This window comes from Myxine glutinosa, chromosome 1 (assembly GCF_964187855.1).
Source record: "Myxine glutinosa chromosome 1, kmMyxGlut1.1, whole genome shotgun sequence".
Classification (NCBI taxonomy): domain Eukaryota; kingdom Metazoa; phylum Chordata; class Myxini; order Myxiniformes; family Myxinidae; genus Myxine; species Myxine glutinosa.
The window spans coordinates 376,346,394-376,360,918 of NC_136261.1; the positions used below are offsets into that span (position 1 = coordinate 376,346,394).

Consider the following 14,525-nt stretch of genomic DNA (forward strand, 5'->3'; position numbering starts at 1 on the left):
ATCCATTGAAAAACCTTTTGTATCAATTTTTTGGGGGTTAGGTGAGTTTTTTTTTCGTATATTGACCCTACTCCAGGGAGTATTGGAAGATATAGATATTATGATGTTATGCAGACTGCTTGGAGATCTTAACAAATAAAACCTCATTTACGCAAACAATTCGACTTTTGTCTCCTTCTGCAACCTATTACATGAAGAGGTTATGGCTCGAATAAGGGAGTTTCGGTCATTTTTTCACCAGAGCTGCTTCACAGTGCTCGTACATTCAAACTCGGAACACGAGTCGTTTCACTTTGGTAAATTTCTAAAGGCTCATTCTTCCATTGTGTAAAATTTATTTGTACAGTGTCCATGCAATCTTTCTTGGAAGTTTGATATCTTGCCACCTCACTTTCAAAAATGTGTTCATAAATCTTCGTGTTCATAAAAATCGAATTTCCTTCTTTTTGGAACAAACTCGACTGCAGAGCATCGATTTCCAAAGAAAACAAACCTATTCCCATTGATACTTTTTATTAAATAAACTCAACTGAGCTATAGGCTGGGTATAAGGAATAGAGGAACTAATCAGGCACGGTATAATTTGTGCAGATGCTCCAGCAGGTAAAGCTTGTAGCTCAAGGTGAAAGGTGCCAGACCTCAAAGTATGAAGAGAAGAACAGGTTTCTCTTTGTGTCAGGATGAAGAGTTAAATGTGAAAGAGGTTGAACGAGTAAGTGCTCAAGTGAAAAAAGAAGAAAAAAAAAAAAAAAAGGAGAGAAGGCAGAAGATAAATAAACCGTTGGCTGCCGAGTCATGAGAAATGCAAAGGAAAGAACACTTGAGTCATTTGTCGAGAAAGGGAAGACAAGTGAGCCTGGAGGGTGGGAGAATGGGAGGGCAGGCTCCCTTCCCTCCCGCACAATGTGTAATCAACGGACTTCACTTCAAACTGCAAGCTGGCGCCCATCGTGTAGCCATGAAGGAAGTTACACAGCGCCCCAGAGTTTAACAAAACGAACAGTTTTATTGATGTACAACAGACAACATGAACATGTACAAGTGAAAATATGTACAGAGGACTAGATTAGATAAAAAAAAAAAATGTACATGGTACATTTTGAATCCAAATCTGAACCAGAAACTATATATCTGTTTTTTTCCAGCCCCAACCCCACCTCCCCTCCCCATTTTGATAGGATAGATTTATTTAAACACCACAGCAAAATCCATGAACAGAGTACAAACACCATGGAAGGTGCAGCATGGTGCAACCCGATCACTCCATCTCACTGAAACGCATCATCATTGCTCTACGGACGTGGTCCTTGTACGTGTCGGTGGCCGTGGTTCCGTAGGTGGCACCTCGGGCACCCAGACCAGCACCCTGAATCCGCTTCTGTGCCTAAGAAAGAGACCCAGCCACAGAGACCACTCACTCACATGTATAAACCACCTTCAGAGGCCATTTTCCCCAGCAAAGCAGGGGGTGGCTTTATTCGGGCAACGTGGTCCCCTTTTTGAAGCAATGTTTTATGGCCGGATGCCCTTCCTGCCGCCAACCCTGTTAGTCGCCTCTTGCGACACACAGGGAATTACCAGTGAACTGGTACTCAATTTGCCGACCTCGGAAGGATGACAGGCTGAGTCAACCCCCCTGGCGTTAATTCAGCGATCGACCAGGATTCAAACCCAGGATCCCAGGATCCCAAGCCGGCACCCTAACCGCTAAGCCAACACCAGGCTGTGACGGGCAACAAAGTCTCACATGAAGAAACTTCAGTGGAGAAAGCCAATCACTCACTCACACTGTCCAAACAAGAGAACCAGCCAGAAACAAAAACGAGACTTTAGGTTAGTGCGACGGGCAAGGAAAAAAAACAAAAAACAAAAACCTAAAACAAACCTCAATGGGGAGGGTGATGCCTTGTTCCTTCTTGCCGAGGCCTGTGCCTTGGTTCCAGCCCATCGCCTTCATCATCTTGCTGCCGATGTTGTCTGCTGTGAGGCCATCCTTCGTTGGCTGCTCAAAGTTTCTGCACAAATTAGGAGGATAGGGGATACAGTGTGTAAACAGAAAGCAACCACTTGTACGGTATCGTGCGCTAGCGTTCATCGATCGCTGTGCGCTCAAGTTGCCCTAGCAGAAGCAAATGACTTCTTGAAGGCGAGACACGCCAAATCAAGTTATTCGCTAGTGGGAGGCTCTCGAGCGCGGCCGCCATCTCAAGTCCGCAATGCTTACATCGTGGGTTCTGGTGCGGTCGGACGCTTGCGCTTGGGTTCTGGGGGATCAGGGATGCCGTACTTTTCTCTCCGCTCGGCCGCCCGGTCCCGATACTTGGCCTGATATTTACAAATATGTTAACTCAGCGTTGTATTACTTAACTTTTTCTTTGTACAAAACAGCACGTCACAATCAAACCATTATGCTTAGCACAAATGTCCTTGCACAAGCATACGATTCAAGAACTTGGCAATGTTTCGTTCTTAATATTTACAGGTGAACAACACAAACGATTTCTAGGAGAATCCATTTGCTGAACCACACAATGATTGGAGTTTTAAAGAGGCAAGCAAAAGCACAACGACCTACATCACGTTCTTTCCTCTCCAACTCCTCCAGATCTCCCGTAGACAATCTTGAACGCCTGTGAACCTCCATGTTTTGCTGCAAACGAGGTAAATAAAACGGAGATGCATAATCATCATCTTGAACAAAGTGCCACCACCGATACATGCTCGGCTCAGACAGGAAAGGCGCGGATCAAACAGCACTCACCCTGTGCAGGTCAGAGAGCTGCTGGTGACGAATAAGCGCTTCTTTGGAAGGGAACTGCCGCCGACACAGGAGGCACGCCATCTTGGCCCAGTCCGTAAGTCTGTCCTCTTTGCCCTCTGCACCCGGTCCCTCGTCTTCGCTATCACTGCCGCCACCGTACGAAGCAACGAGGGCCGAGGGGGTCACAGACAGCATAGATGATGCCTGAAAAATGGAAATGAGGCACTTGCATGCTTTTGCCAAAACCACCACAAAAAAAGAAAGAAAGAACTCACCAGGAAATCAAGCAGCAAGAACAAGCAAGAGAAAACCCAAGTAGAGGTCAAATTAGAGGTAAGCAAATTAAATTCCTACTGTTGGCGAGTTCTGCACTTCGACCCAATGGCCACTGCCCTAATGGGCTTCACTCGGCTCACGGAGAAAAAGCACGCGAAACACGGAGGGCACGCACAACCCGCACTGCACAGTTCCACATTGAAGACGACAGGCAAAATTGACAGCATCTGGAATTTGAACTTTGCATCCCAATCGGGGGTAAGGGATGTGCGGGCGTTAGAATCAGTGTAGCATAAAAATATATTTTGTTGAACAGCACGGACACAACCGTTTGTCAGGATTTTAATTAGTTAGATGGGCGGGTAAAAAAAAAAACCCCCAAAGAACTACATGTACATCTAACACGTGCCGTTCAAATTCTGCTTTTTTGAGTAATAAGCACTGAAAAACAGACATCGGTGACACTTATGCCATGAAAACATGGTACAAAAGTGGTTGGGGCAGAAACGGACTGCAGTGTCGTCCACCGGACGAGGAACATGCCCTCCCATGGCTTCAGCAACACAGTGTACCAACCCTCTTCGCACAGGTGTAGTTTTCTGGTTGCCATTGGCCAATATCATCTCATCCACCTTTTGATGGCATTTGCTCCACCAAGGGTGCTACTACCCCTAACGATGAGCTTCCCCAATCCATTAGCGTTACATCAGAGTTTTCCTCCTGATAATCTTGCTCCGACCATTGACAACCCACAACACAAGACAGTGGGGGGATCATGTTTTATGGTGTGTCAGACTCACCAGGTGACGAATGCATCATTGGGTATTTGAACCAGTTTGTAAGGATAACCATTCCACTGGTTAACCAACTTCACCCTCAACAATCACTGCCTGATTGTCCCCAACAGCTTAGGTAGCTTAGGCCAGCTTAGGACCCTAGGGTCTTGGGGGGAATCGACTATCTGCAACCTGTTGACAAGGCTGGTTGGGGATAGTCTCCCCTGGTTTGTTCACATGAAAACACCACTTCCAACCAAGAGGAAACAGTAAGGTAGGTCAAATCCTTCGCAGTAAGTTTGTGAGCAAATCCTGCTCGGATTCCTTTGGATCATCCAAATCAAAAAGTGCCACAGAAAGCCCCACAAGTGCTTTCGTTTGGAGGCTTGGCAAATGGAACGATCGATGGGTAATGCCAACAGATCAACGGAACAATCAAGGTAAAAAGAACAAGCGTTACGCCTAGGTCCCCCGTCAGGGAAGTGATGTGAGTTGACAAAGTGGAAGACGCAGAAAACATGCTATGATATGATATTTCGCTCGCAAGGTTCAGACATACATGGAGGCGGCCATCTTGGATTTTGACGTGGCGACCCAATTTTAAACAGCGTTCTTCCTTATGCCTCGATACACCCACACACCAGATTAGAAGTTGGTACTTCGCTTATTTTTCAAGATATTGAGCCACAAGGTTCAGACATACATGGCGGTGGCCATCTTGGATTTTGACGTGGGTTGCACCCACACACCAAATTCGAATGCGGTCCTTCGCTTACGCACGCCCGCACGCACACGTGCATGCCCGCACGCACGGACGTACGGACACATGGACGGAGGGGAAAACCATAGTCCCCCTTTTGCTCCGCTGTGCGACGGGGGACAAAAATGCGCACTTCACACTAAAAAAAAAAAAGATTCACAAATCAATGTGAAGTTTTGCATCCGTCAAGGACCCAAGATCGACCACCACCTATATACCGCATGGATCCATAATTGTTAAATGCTCAATGTCATTGCAGCAAAGCAATCACCAAAATAAGTAAAATGGAAGAGTAATGAGAAATGGCCTTAAAATGCCTGTTGTTGTTGTTGGAAGGGTAATGAGGGGGAAAAAAAAGGCCCTATCGTGCAAGCGAAATCCAAAGTGAGTTCAACCCGTGGTACATCAAGAAAGCAAGAACAAACCTTCTTTAACTCCTCCTCAGATTTTTCTTGGATCTTTTGTATTTGGTTGAAAACAGTCATTTGCTTCTCGGCTTGAATAGCCTGGAGGAGAAAATATAAATATTAAAGAACAGAGGACATGATCTAGCCTACACTTTGCACAACCACACATTGAACAGTCCAAACAAAAGTGAAGACCAGATGGAGCCATTTTTAACATCGTTGCACTGTACGCACCCTCTTCTCCAACATGGCGTAACCTGCGTCGGCTGTGGCAGACTCCTTGCGGTCGTCGTCACGGCCGCCGGGACCGATTGGCTGGAAGCTGTTTTTGAACAGTTCCTTCTGTTTATTCAAACTCTTGGCCCAGCGTTCCATGTCCTTGGCAATCTACAGGGAACAGAGCAAACGAATGTTCACGATAACACAAGGAAAGGTTTTCTAAGTTCTGCCAACTGTGTCAAGACTCAACAGGAATCATCAGACGTTCCAAACAGGATACGCGAAGGCGACCGATGATCGTTAATAAGAACAGCACATGACATACTGCAAGCGAAATAATGCTGGAGATAAAATATAAATATCCAAAACTCGACTGCACCAAACAAAGTTGGAGGAAAAGGGGAGCACAGAGCGAATTCCGTAATCACATCTCCTTTTACGGTGCAACAATGTGACCGGAGAATCCGACAAGCTTTAAAATGTAGAGAGAGAGAGGAGGATGATGGCATTAATTAATGAGCGCACCTGCTGGGCTGTTTTGTTTTTGGGCTTCTCCTTCTTCTCTTTGCCTTCTTTATCCTTGGAATCCTGGTTGCTCTGCTGCTCCATGCGAGATGCTGCAGACAAGTAGGTCTGCTTCTCTCCATCCCAATACAGGTACTCCTGTGTCTGCGAGTTGTAGTAATACTGCAAAATGAAAATATGGGATAAAAATTAGAATAAATCATGCAAAATCATTGTTGGGGGGGGGTAAGGAATTAAAAAAAATTGCCACAAGGTGGTTAAAGCAAAGAAAAACCACACCAACAAGTATCATAGAAACACTCGACAACACGGTCGAGGAAAAGGAGATATCTGAATGTGTCAGACAAGCAAAAGTCTGTCAAATACAGAACAAAGCAGTCAATTCTGCAAAACACATGGTGCGATTCACATTCTTACAAATAATAGCTGCCAACACAAACATTCAAAACCCGCCAAATACAATCAGGTAACCCAGACTTGTCTACGCAGCAAAAATGCAACCAGCAATGGAGAATTGTCCACAGCGTAAGCATATTGTTGCGGTTTTGAGAAACCACACAGGTAACATCATTAAAGGTTAAAGGTTGCACCCCATAGCTAGTCCACATGCAACACGTAGGTCACCTTAGAACGTTAGTTATTTCTTAGTATATGTGAGATAAGGCCATTTCCAATAGTTATCATCTGCGTTGTGTAAAACAAATAAGAGTAGGCCCCGTTCATTCTGCAGCCCTCCCTCCAATCGACTCCATTGCACACCATCCAGTCTGCACCCCATTGCCCCTAGCATTAGGATGCTCGCAGTTGTTGCACCTTGCTTGCCAGTAGCGTTCGCTGCCCTTGGGATTTCGCTCAAACCAGCCCAAATGCCACGAGGTAAGGCCCGAAAAGGGGGCGGAGCGCGAGGTCGGGGGTGTGGCCACGTCAAGCAGACATCAAGGGCGGAGCCGGTAAGACCCCAACAACCAACCAGGGCTCGGGTGAGATGGCCTGATAGGGCGTGGTAAGGGTGTGGCTAGAGATTCGAGAGGTTTGGCTGAAGCGGCGCGATATAACCCAGCGCGCAAAGCCCTTCGAGAGGACTCGCGTGCATACGGCAGTGGCAAAGGACTTGAGGACTTGGTTTGGAGCACATTGCATTGTTGGTTACAAGGACTTGGTTTGGAGCGCATTGCATTGTTGTGGAAGGTCGATTGGGAAAGGCGCTTTGGTGACATCATTGTGAAAGCATTGCCGGAGCGGCGCATTGCAGAGGACTTGTGGAAGTGGCGCATTGTACCGAACTATACCGGGAGCGCGTATAAGGCGCCGGTACAACTATTACTTACGCCAGTATAATCGCCAGCTTACCGACCCCCCCCAGTATAATTGTCCGATCCACGTCACCGACACGCGAAGATCTTGCCTGCCGTCTACCATCGTCTTCACGGCACGAGTCGGGGACCGGAGCGAGCTGTGAACGAGACCCTTGGGACCATCGCCTGACCATCTACAAACCCCGTGTGAGTGAGTCTGGGTGTGTGACTGAGTGTGAACGGGCCCGTGTCCAGGGTATAAGTATAACTGTATAAGGCTGTCCTGTGTATCTGCTTCTTCCTCTTCACTGTATATTTCTGCTTCTTCTTCCTCTTCTTTGTACAAAGTGTGTAATAAATTACCTGTTCTTCCTGTTTTCCTCTTAATTCGACCGTCTTTAGTGATTTCTCCATTGGGTAAGCGTGGCACGATCAGGAACTGCTCTAATCGGGTTAGTTTACGTTAACGGCCCAAATCGCGGCTCGCTTTCGCTCGGCATGTCCACTGAAACCGTGGTTCGGGTGGGGTTATTTCCTTGCTTCACGGCCGGTGTTAGTACTTAGGTAATAAGAATTCGGCTTACAACCCTATTTAACACCGACCGGAAGGAACGTGATAGCCCCGGATCGCCCCGGATCACGTCGGCTAGTAAAAAGACAAGGGGATTAATCCCCCCTTGGTAAGGGGAAGGCCGACGTCAGAGATCCGCAACAATATAATAATTCGAGCCTGCTGTTGGCTTAGCGGTTAGTGTGCCGGCTTGGGATCCTCGGATCCAGGGTTTGAATACCGGTCCATTGCTGAATTAACGCCAGGGGGGTTGACTCAGCCTGTCATCCTTCCAAGGTCAGCAAATTGAGTAGCAGTTCACTGGTAATTCCCTGTGTGTTGCAAGAGGAAACTAACAGGGTTGGCGGCAGGAAGGGCATTCGGCCATACAACATTGCTTCAAAAAGGGGACCACGGTGCCCGAAAAAGGTCAAACCCTGCTCTGCGGGGAAACATGGCCTCTAAAGGTGGTTCTGTACACATATAATAAATAATATAAAATGTACTTACTGTATCCATCATCATGAGTTAGAGTGTCGGCGATGCCAAAACATGTTCTTGGCATGGGTTTTTTAAGGGGTAGTTTGCCATTGCCTTTCCAGCATTAGCTAGGGCAGGAATTGGTAATTTGTTCATGGTTCTGACGATAGTTCGCCGACTCCCCACGAAGGACATAGTGAGGTCTTTAAAGTCCACCAACTAATGCCAACCGAAGGACAGCACACATAATGATGAATCACCAGGATGTCCCGATGACAGTTTATAGCTGTGTCGGGATTCGAACCCAGGCTAGACTCCCTTAAACGCAACCAAATTAATAGAGTATGACATGAGCAAGCTTACCTTTGCCGCCTTGAAAAATAACAGGGAAAACATTTCCCAAAATACCAATTAGTCTGAAAGTCATTAGTTGCACATCGCCTTGCTACTTCAATTTAGGATTAATCTTAAACACCAATTACACGGACACAAGCAAGAATCAGGTTAAAGCTTAACTTTATGTAACCCCAAAAAGTTACAAATCCAGGGTCGGCCCACCTGGGAGGTCGAGTCGTAGTAGAGGCCTGTCTGAGGGTCGTAGTAATAACCCGAACTCTCATCATATTGGTACGTCGACACATCGGGCACGGCTGCAGGGACATTTGTTCAACAAAAGACGAAAACCCGATTAAAATTAATTAATTCGAGCACGGGGAAGGAAACACGTGCGTGCTACTATAGTTACAGAATCAAAGAGGGGGCACATTTGAATGCAGGCTACACGAATACCATTAACATTAGAATTATAGTACTTACGATACTTTTGATAGGGCTGTGTACCAGTTGGAGGAACGAGGTTTGATTCTTGCTGGGTCGAGTCCCCCTGGGCTCCACCTTGCGCAGCACACCCAGCCTGCAGTGGAACAGGCCGTGGCATTGCAGGTGAAACATAGTCCATAAAGAGGAGCAATATTAAATCAGTGTGAAAATAGAGAGGAGGAGGTGGGGGGGTTGTAAAATAAGTGGACTATTCAACAATATAATGGCTATCCTTGGTTAAACAGGACAATATTAATTATGAAAGTAAAAGAAAGCACTTGCTAAGGTTGTGCAGTATTTGGATGGGGAGGGGAGCAAGCTTATTTGGGCACAGCTATATGAACCCAATGAAAATGCATTTGAAAAACAGGTTAAACAAGAAAGAGCAATCAGAGATTGCAGACCCTCGCCAGGACGTAATTTTAGTGTTTTTTTTTTAAGGCTATGTTAAAACAAATATGGCGGCCGAACCACGTGATCGATGACGTCATCATTTTTCTTTCTACACCAATTTATCCATAGACGGTGAAGAAATTTCATCTTCATCGGATGAAGTTTTGTACTTGTCGAATTATGACGTCATAATGGAGGAACCTATGACATCATCATTAACACATGTTATTCCCCATGGAGAGTTCTTTACAATGAGCCATGTCAATTTTTTTCAGTTTTTCCAAGATGGTGCACCTGTGGTGATAATTTCCTGTCAATCAGACCAATGGTTGCAGAGAAAATCATATTTATTCTGTGCGGACAAACAAACAGATAAACAAACGGACTCAAATGCAATACCCTCTCCTCTGGTGAGGATAATAAGAGCGAGAATTGTTTTGCAATAAATGGCCCTTCCGGATGTGACATTTTCTCCAGCCAAAATTAACCTTTCCGAACCCAACCATCTAACTTGCTAGTTTGTGTTTCCTCCTCTGCTGTTTGTTCAATAACATGAGGTTTGTCTCACCGTCAGGTCCTCCTTGCTCTTCAATGAGACTCACTCATGTCAAGACGAAAATAAAGAAAAAGGAATGCTCTGGATTCTCTCTGATAGCAGCACATCCCAAACCGACCGTCCACTCTGTCGCGAGGGTTTCCGGGCTCGCTCCAGCCAACTCTTGCAGTACGTTTAAAAAAATTAAAAAAATACAATTGTCCCTCCATAGAGCCCGCCAGTCACGTCACAAACAGATGATTGGCTCACAGCCAAACAGTCTAGCCCTGATTGGAGAGGTCGGTGAGGAGATGGCCTTTAAAACCATTGCACAGCGCTCCGGGCACCACTTAACTTCCGTGGTCCCGATTGGTCTGTCTCACACAGACCTTCCAACCCCCTTGATAGGCCATGTATTTGAAATGTCCAATTTGGGCGAAGTCTGGAGCTCAGTGATGTCAAAGATTGGGGATGTACAGGAATAATAAAACCTTCGTAGAATAGAATTTTAGTGGAAGGATAGTCATGGAGATGTGAAATTAGAGGGATGATTTCACAGGACAGTGATGTGGAACACACCCCACGGTAATTTATTCCCTCGAGCGTTTTCATTACACGATTGGTGCACAGAAATGAATGGGGACAGCTGCCCTCCCTCATATCCCTTCCTGCAAGCTGAGCAACAACCCGCTAGGTTTCGGTGCGAAGAGGAGATTCACACTAATGGTTCAATTTGGCTGTTTAAGCAGAGGTGAGAGCGGCCAACTTGCGTACAGTCTCATATGTTCCACAATGTGGTACGTGCGCACGTACAAGTACAGATAAAAACATGGGTGACTGTCAAAAAAAATCTGGATAGGAATTCCAGATATCTATTACTTCATGGTAATAGTACGCAACACTTATACCCTGGTGTTGGGCTAGCGGCTAGGGTGCCGGCTTAGGATCCTAGGATCCTGGGTTCGAATCCCGGTCTAATCGCTGAATTAACACCAGGGGGGTTGACTCAGCCTGTCATCCTTCCGAGGTCGGCTAATTGAGTACCAGTTCACTGGTAATTCCCTGTTTGTCGTTAAAGGCGGCAAAAAGGGTTGGCGTCAGGAAGGGCATCCGGCCGTAAAACATTGCTTCAAAAAGGGGACCGAAAAACAACAACAACCACGGTTCCCGAAAAAGGCCAACCCCCGCTTTGCGGGGAAAAATGGCCTCTAAAGGTGGTTTTTTTATTACTTCATGGGCATGTTCTGCAGTCTCAAAACCAAGATCTCATCCGTGGTATCTGTAAAACACTAATTCAGATTGAAGTTTGTCCAATTGTGCACTTTTCACTGAGACACCATTTTGAGCAACCTGTCTCTGTCAGTCCAGAGAAGGGGATGCAGGGTGAGGGTGTCAACCACAGGAAATCGGTTGGGTTCACGGAAATAGCTGGATTTGGGTTCAAAATAGAACGATGCAAAAATACAAAAAGCAAAATGACAACTTTTCACCAATCAAATATTCACAGTCTTGCAGCGAGGGAGGCAGGTCTAAGATCGCATATCGCTTCACAAATCCACAACCAAATCAGATACGCACCGTTGTGGGCAGACCATCCAACAGATCACCATCATCTCCTGCAGTCGCTGTGGTATTCAGTACTGGCGCTGTAAATCAGGCAAAGGAAATGTAGTCGACGTCAAGGAATTGCATGAGGCTTAAAAAGACCAATGTAAATTTGAAAACAAAATTAATGCAGATGATTAACATGAACATCACTCAGTAGAGAGCATACGTCAGCCAAGCTGAACAGGTTAGGTTTTGTATCCACAAATAGGCCGGATATGGATCCGGACCTGAACCAAAATCTAATCGGCTTGTTCTAGTCACCTATCCAACTCATCCACCGAGCTGTCATAATCCATCCAAATTCATATACATTTTGAACTAGAACGGCACTCAGTGGAGAGCATACCTCCGCCAGGTGAATAGTTTACGTTTTGTGTCCCAGAGTAGACCAGAAAATCACAATACAGAATCACATTCAATCAAAATCATCCGTCCATAACGTTTTGAGATATCCTGCTGTATGTTGTTTTTGGCCCTATATTCCAATGGTGAAGAATCACTTCAAAACAAGCGTTACACTTCCGTCCCCCGTCGGTGAAGTGATGCGAGTTGACAAAGTGGAAGACGCAAGGCGACCATCTTAGAGTTTGACGTGGCGACCCAATTTTCAATAGCATTCTTCCTTATGCCTGGGTTCGAATCCCGGTCGATCGCTGAATTAACGCCAGGGGGGTTGACTCAGCCTGTCATCCTTCCGAGGTCGGCTAATTGAGTACCAGTTCACTGGTAATTCCCTGTTTGTCGTTAAAGGCGGCAAAAAGGGTTGGCGTCAGGAAGGGCATCCGGCCGTAAAACATTGCTTCAAATAGGGGACCAAAAAACAACAACCACCACGGTTCCCGAAAAAGGCCAACCCCCGCTTTGCGGGGAAAAATGGCCTCTAAAGGTGGTTATTCTTCCTTATGCCTAGATACACCCACACACCAGATTAGAAGTTAGCAGTTCGTTTATTTTTCAAGATATCGTGCTCACAAGGTTTAGATATGGTGACAGCCATCTTGGATTTTGACATGGCGACCTAATTTTCAATAGGGTTCTTCCATATGCCTAGTTGCACCCACACACCAAATTAGAATTCGGTCCTTTGCTTACGCACGCATGCACGCACGACATGCGCTATCTCTCTGCCAAATTTCGTCTGAATCCGTCCACAACTTTTTGAGATATCTTGTTCACAAACAAGGAGACAGACAGGAGTGAAAACAACCTCCATCCACCTTTGGTGGTGGGGGTAAATATGTTATATATTGTTTTGGACCCATCTCTCAATGGTGAAGAATCACTTCAAAAAAATACCACCCAGATCTTCACCAAAATAGAATCAATTCGTCCTTGTCACACACCCAACCTGTCCACAACGTTTTGAGATATCCTGCTCACAAGACAGACGGACAGACAGGACTGTCCAACTTCGGTGGTGGAGGTAACAAGTACGAGACAGAATCTTGAGGACTTTACCCGCAGACAAAGTGGCATTGGCGCTGTAAGTCACGGTTGTTGACGCACCGGCCTGGCCCGACTCGCATGATGCCGCAGATTGATTGTAATCTGCATAGCCCTGCATAATGTAAAACAGTATAGAGTGTGGAAAACGTAAATGAGTGAGCTTCCCTCCTCAAAGTCTCTATTTATCCCACAACTCTACTCGGGATGAGCGAGTAGTGCTCACCTCCGACGTGTGTACTTCCCCGTTCGGATATTCAGCCTGTCCCGATTGGCCGGGCCACGTCTCTCCCTGAGGGTAATAGCAACACCAACAAGGTAGATGGTAAGAGATTCTCAACACCACACCCTTAAACTCAAGTCTTCATTCACACACCACACTTCGTGTAAAACTGCATCAAGAATGGACTCCATTTGGTGTTGGAACACACATCCTCCCACAATCGGTCATTAATTCTCCACCTATATGTTTCAAAATTAAATAATCAATCACCTGCGTGGCTGACCAATGGGCAGCAGCAATAGCGAGGCTCGCGACCGACGCTGATGACGATTCCCTGGAAAACACAATTGCTAAGTCTCAAACAGAGCAAACTGCTGTCGTCATACAATATCTCTCAACGACGCCTGGAAATTAAAATCGATGATACTTCCATCAAAATCTACCTCTTGGTTCCCTTCGCGTAGTCCACATTAACAATCTTGTCGTCCACAGACAGCGGGGGACGCAGCATATTCAAAATCTGCAGCAATTGACTCGCCTCCTGAAAAAACAGGAGAGAACGTTTTTAACAGAAATCCAATGCCTGGAGAACAGAAATTCATTCAACCAATCTCGTCCAAGCAAATCACTCTGCACCAAAAGACACCACCCAATGGAAAGTCTGAAACAACTTCTTGGGTTTGGGGAGGGACGCACTCACCAGCACCGAGGCAAGCTCGATGAACGCAAAACCACGGTTCATGTTTGTGATCTTGTCCTTAATAAGACGGATGTTTGAAGGCGTGAGCATGACGTAAGGGGCGAGTGCTGAGATTATGGAATCCACGGTGGTCATGGGGTTCAGGTTGCGAATAATCAGTGCTGTGGAGGTGGTTGACACAAGTTTGGCTTCAAATGATGCAAAGCAAAGAGAGCGAGAGCGAGAGCGAGAGCGAGAGAGAGAGAGAGAGAAACACTCAAGTTAAAACTAAATAATAAATCGGTGAAGTTAAATAGAGCTTGCGGAACTGAGATCCAGCTGAAGAATCCGGTGACGGCATCAACATGAACCGGACACGTATGGAGTTAATACGACCGAGCACCAGGGCGCGCAACACTCTCAAGCCGGATGCCACATCGCTTACTGTTGTTTGCGTTGTTGTCCGAAGACATTTCCCCTCCTACTGGTAGCGAATTGAGGGGAGTTGGAAGGATGGCCTCACCACACGCTGCAACAAAATCGTTCAAAACAATGCGCATATTGATGTACAAAGTTTGAATATCCTTTCCTTCCCCAGAAAAGTTAAAAACATCAACACTCACCAACTCTCGAGGAGCCACATTTGAAGCACTGCTCCCTCCTTTTAAAATTTTGATAAAAACACTGGAACAAAAATCACAATTCCCAATTAGCAAAAGCAGAACAAGAGTAAAACTCCAACAAGTAAATAATGTTCTACATGGGGGAAGAAAGCT

General features: G+C 46.0%; 1 protein-coding gene across 8 annotated transcripts in view; it reads right to left on the reverse strand.

Annotated features, from left to right (window-relative positions):
- Window positions 1-986: 986 nt before the first annotated feature.
- LOC137415451 (RNA-binding protein 10) overlaps window positions 987-14,525 on the reverse strand; it is a 44,198-nt gene continuing 30,659 nt past the window's right edge. For 5 of the 8 annotated variants that reach the window (XM_068101040.2, XM_068101048.2, XM_068101033.2 and 2 more), the window contains 18 exons: window positions 14,373-14,433; window positions 14,195-14,278; window positions 13,771-13,931; window positions 13,514-13,611; window positions 13,341-13,404; window positions 13,074-13,139; window positions 12,863-12,962; window positions 11,375-11,442; window positions 8,866-8,962; window positions 8,608-8,699; window positions 5,725-5,886; window positions 5,215-5,367; window positions 4,999-5,079; window positions 2,762-2,965; window positions 2,576-2,650; window positions 2,225-2,325; window positions 1,886-2,015; window positions 987-1,384 (listed from right to left, as the gene is read on the reverse strand). In XM_068101040.2, the coding sequence (XP_067957141.1) occupies window positions 1,259-1,384; window positions 1,886-2,015; window positions 2,225-2,325; window positions 2,576-2,650; window positions 2,762-2,965; window positions 4,999-5,079; window positions 5,215-5,367; window positions 5,725-5,886; window positions 8,608-8,699; window positions 8,866-8,962; window positions 11,375-11,442; window positions 12,863-12,962; window positions 13,074-13,139; window positions 13,341-13,404; window positions 13,514-13,611; window positions 13,771-13,931; window positions 14,195-14,278; window positions 14,373-14,433 (1,923 nt within the window). In that variant the 3' untranslated portion in view covers window positions 987-1,258. The remainder of the gene's footprint in view (window positions 1,385-1,885; window positions 2,016-2,224; window positions 2,326-2,575; window positions 2,651-2,761; window positions 2,966-4,998; window positions 5,080-5,214; window positions 5,368-5,724; window positions 5,887-8,607; window positions 8,700-8,865; window positions 8,963-11,374; window positions 11,443-12,862; window positions 12,963-13,073; window positions 13,140-13,340; window positions 13,405-13,513; window positions 13,612-13,770; window positions 13,932-14,194; window positions 14,279-14,372; window positions 14,434-14,525) is intronic. The other 3 variants (XR_013621851.1, XR_010982083.2, XR_013621852.1) reach the window with 1 other exon arrangement.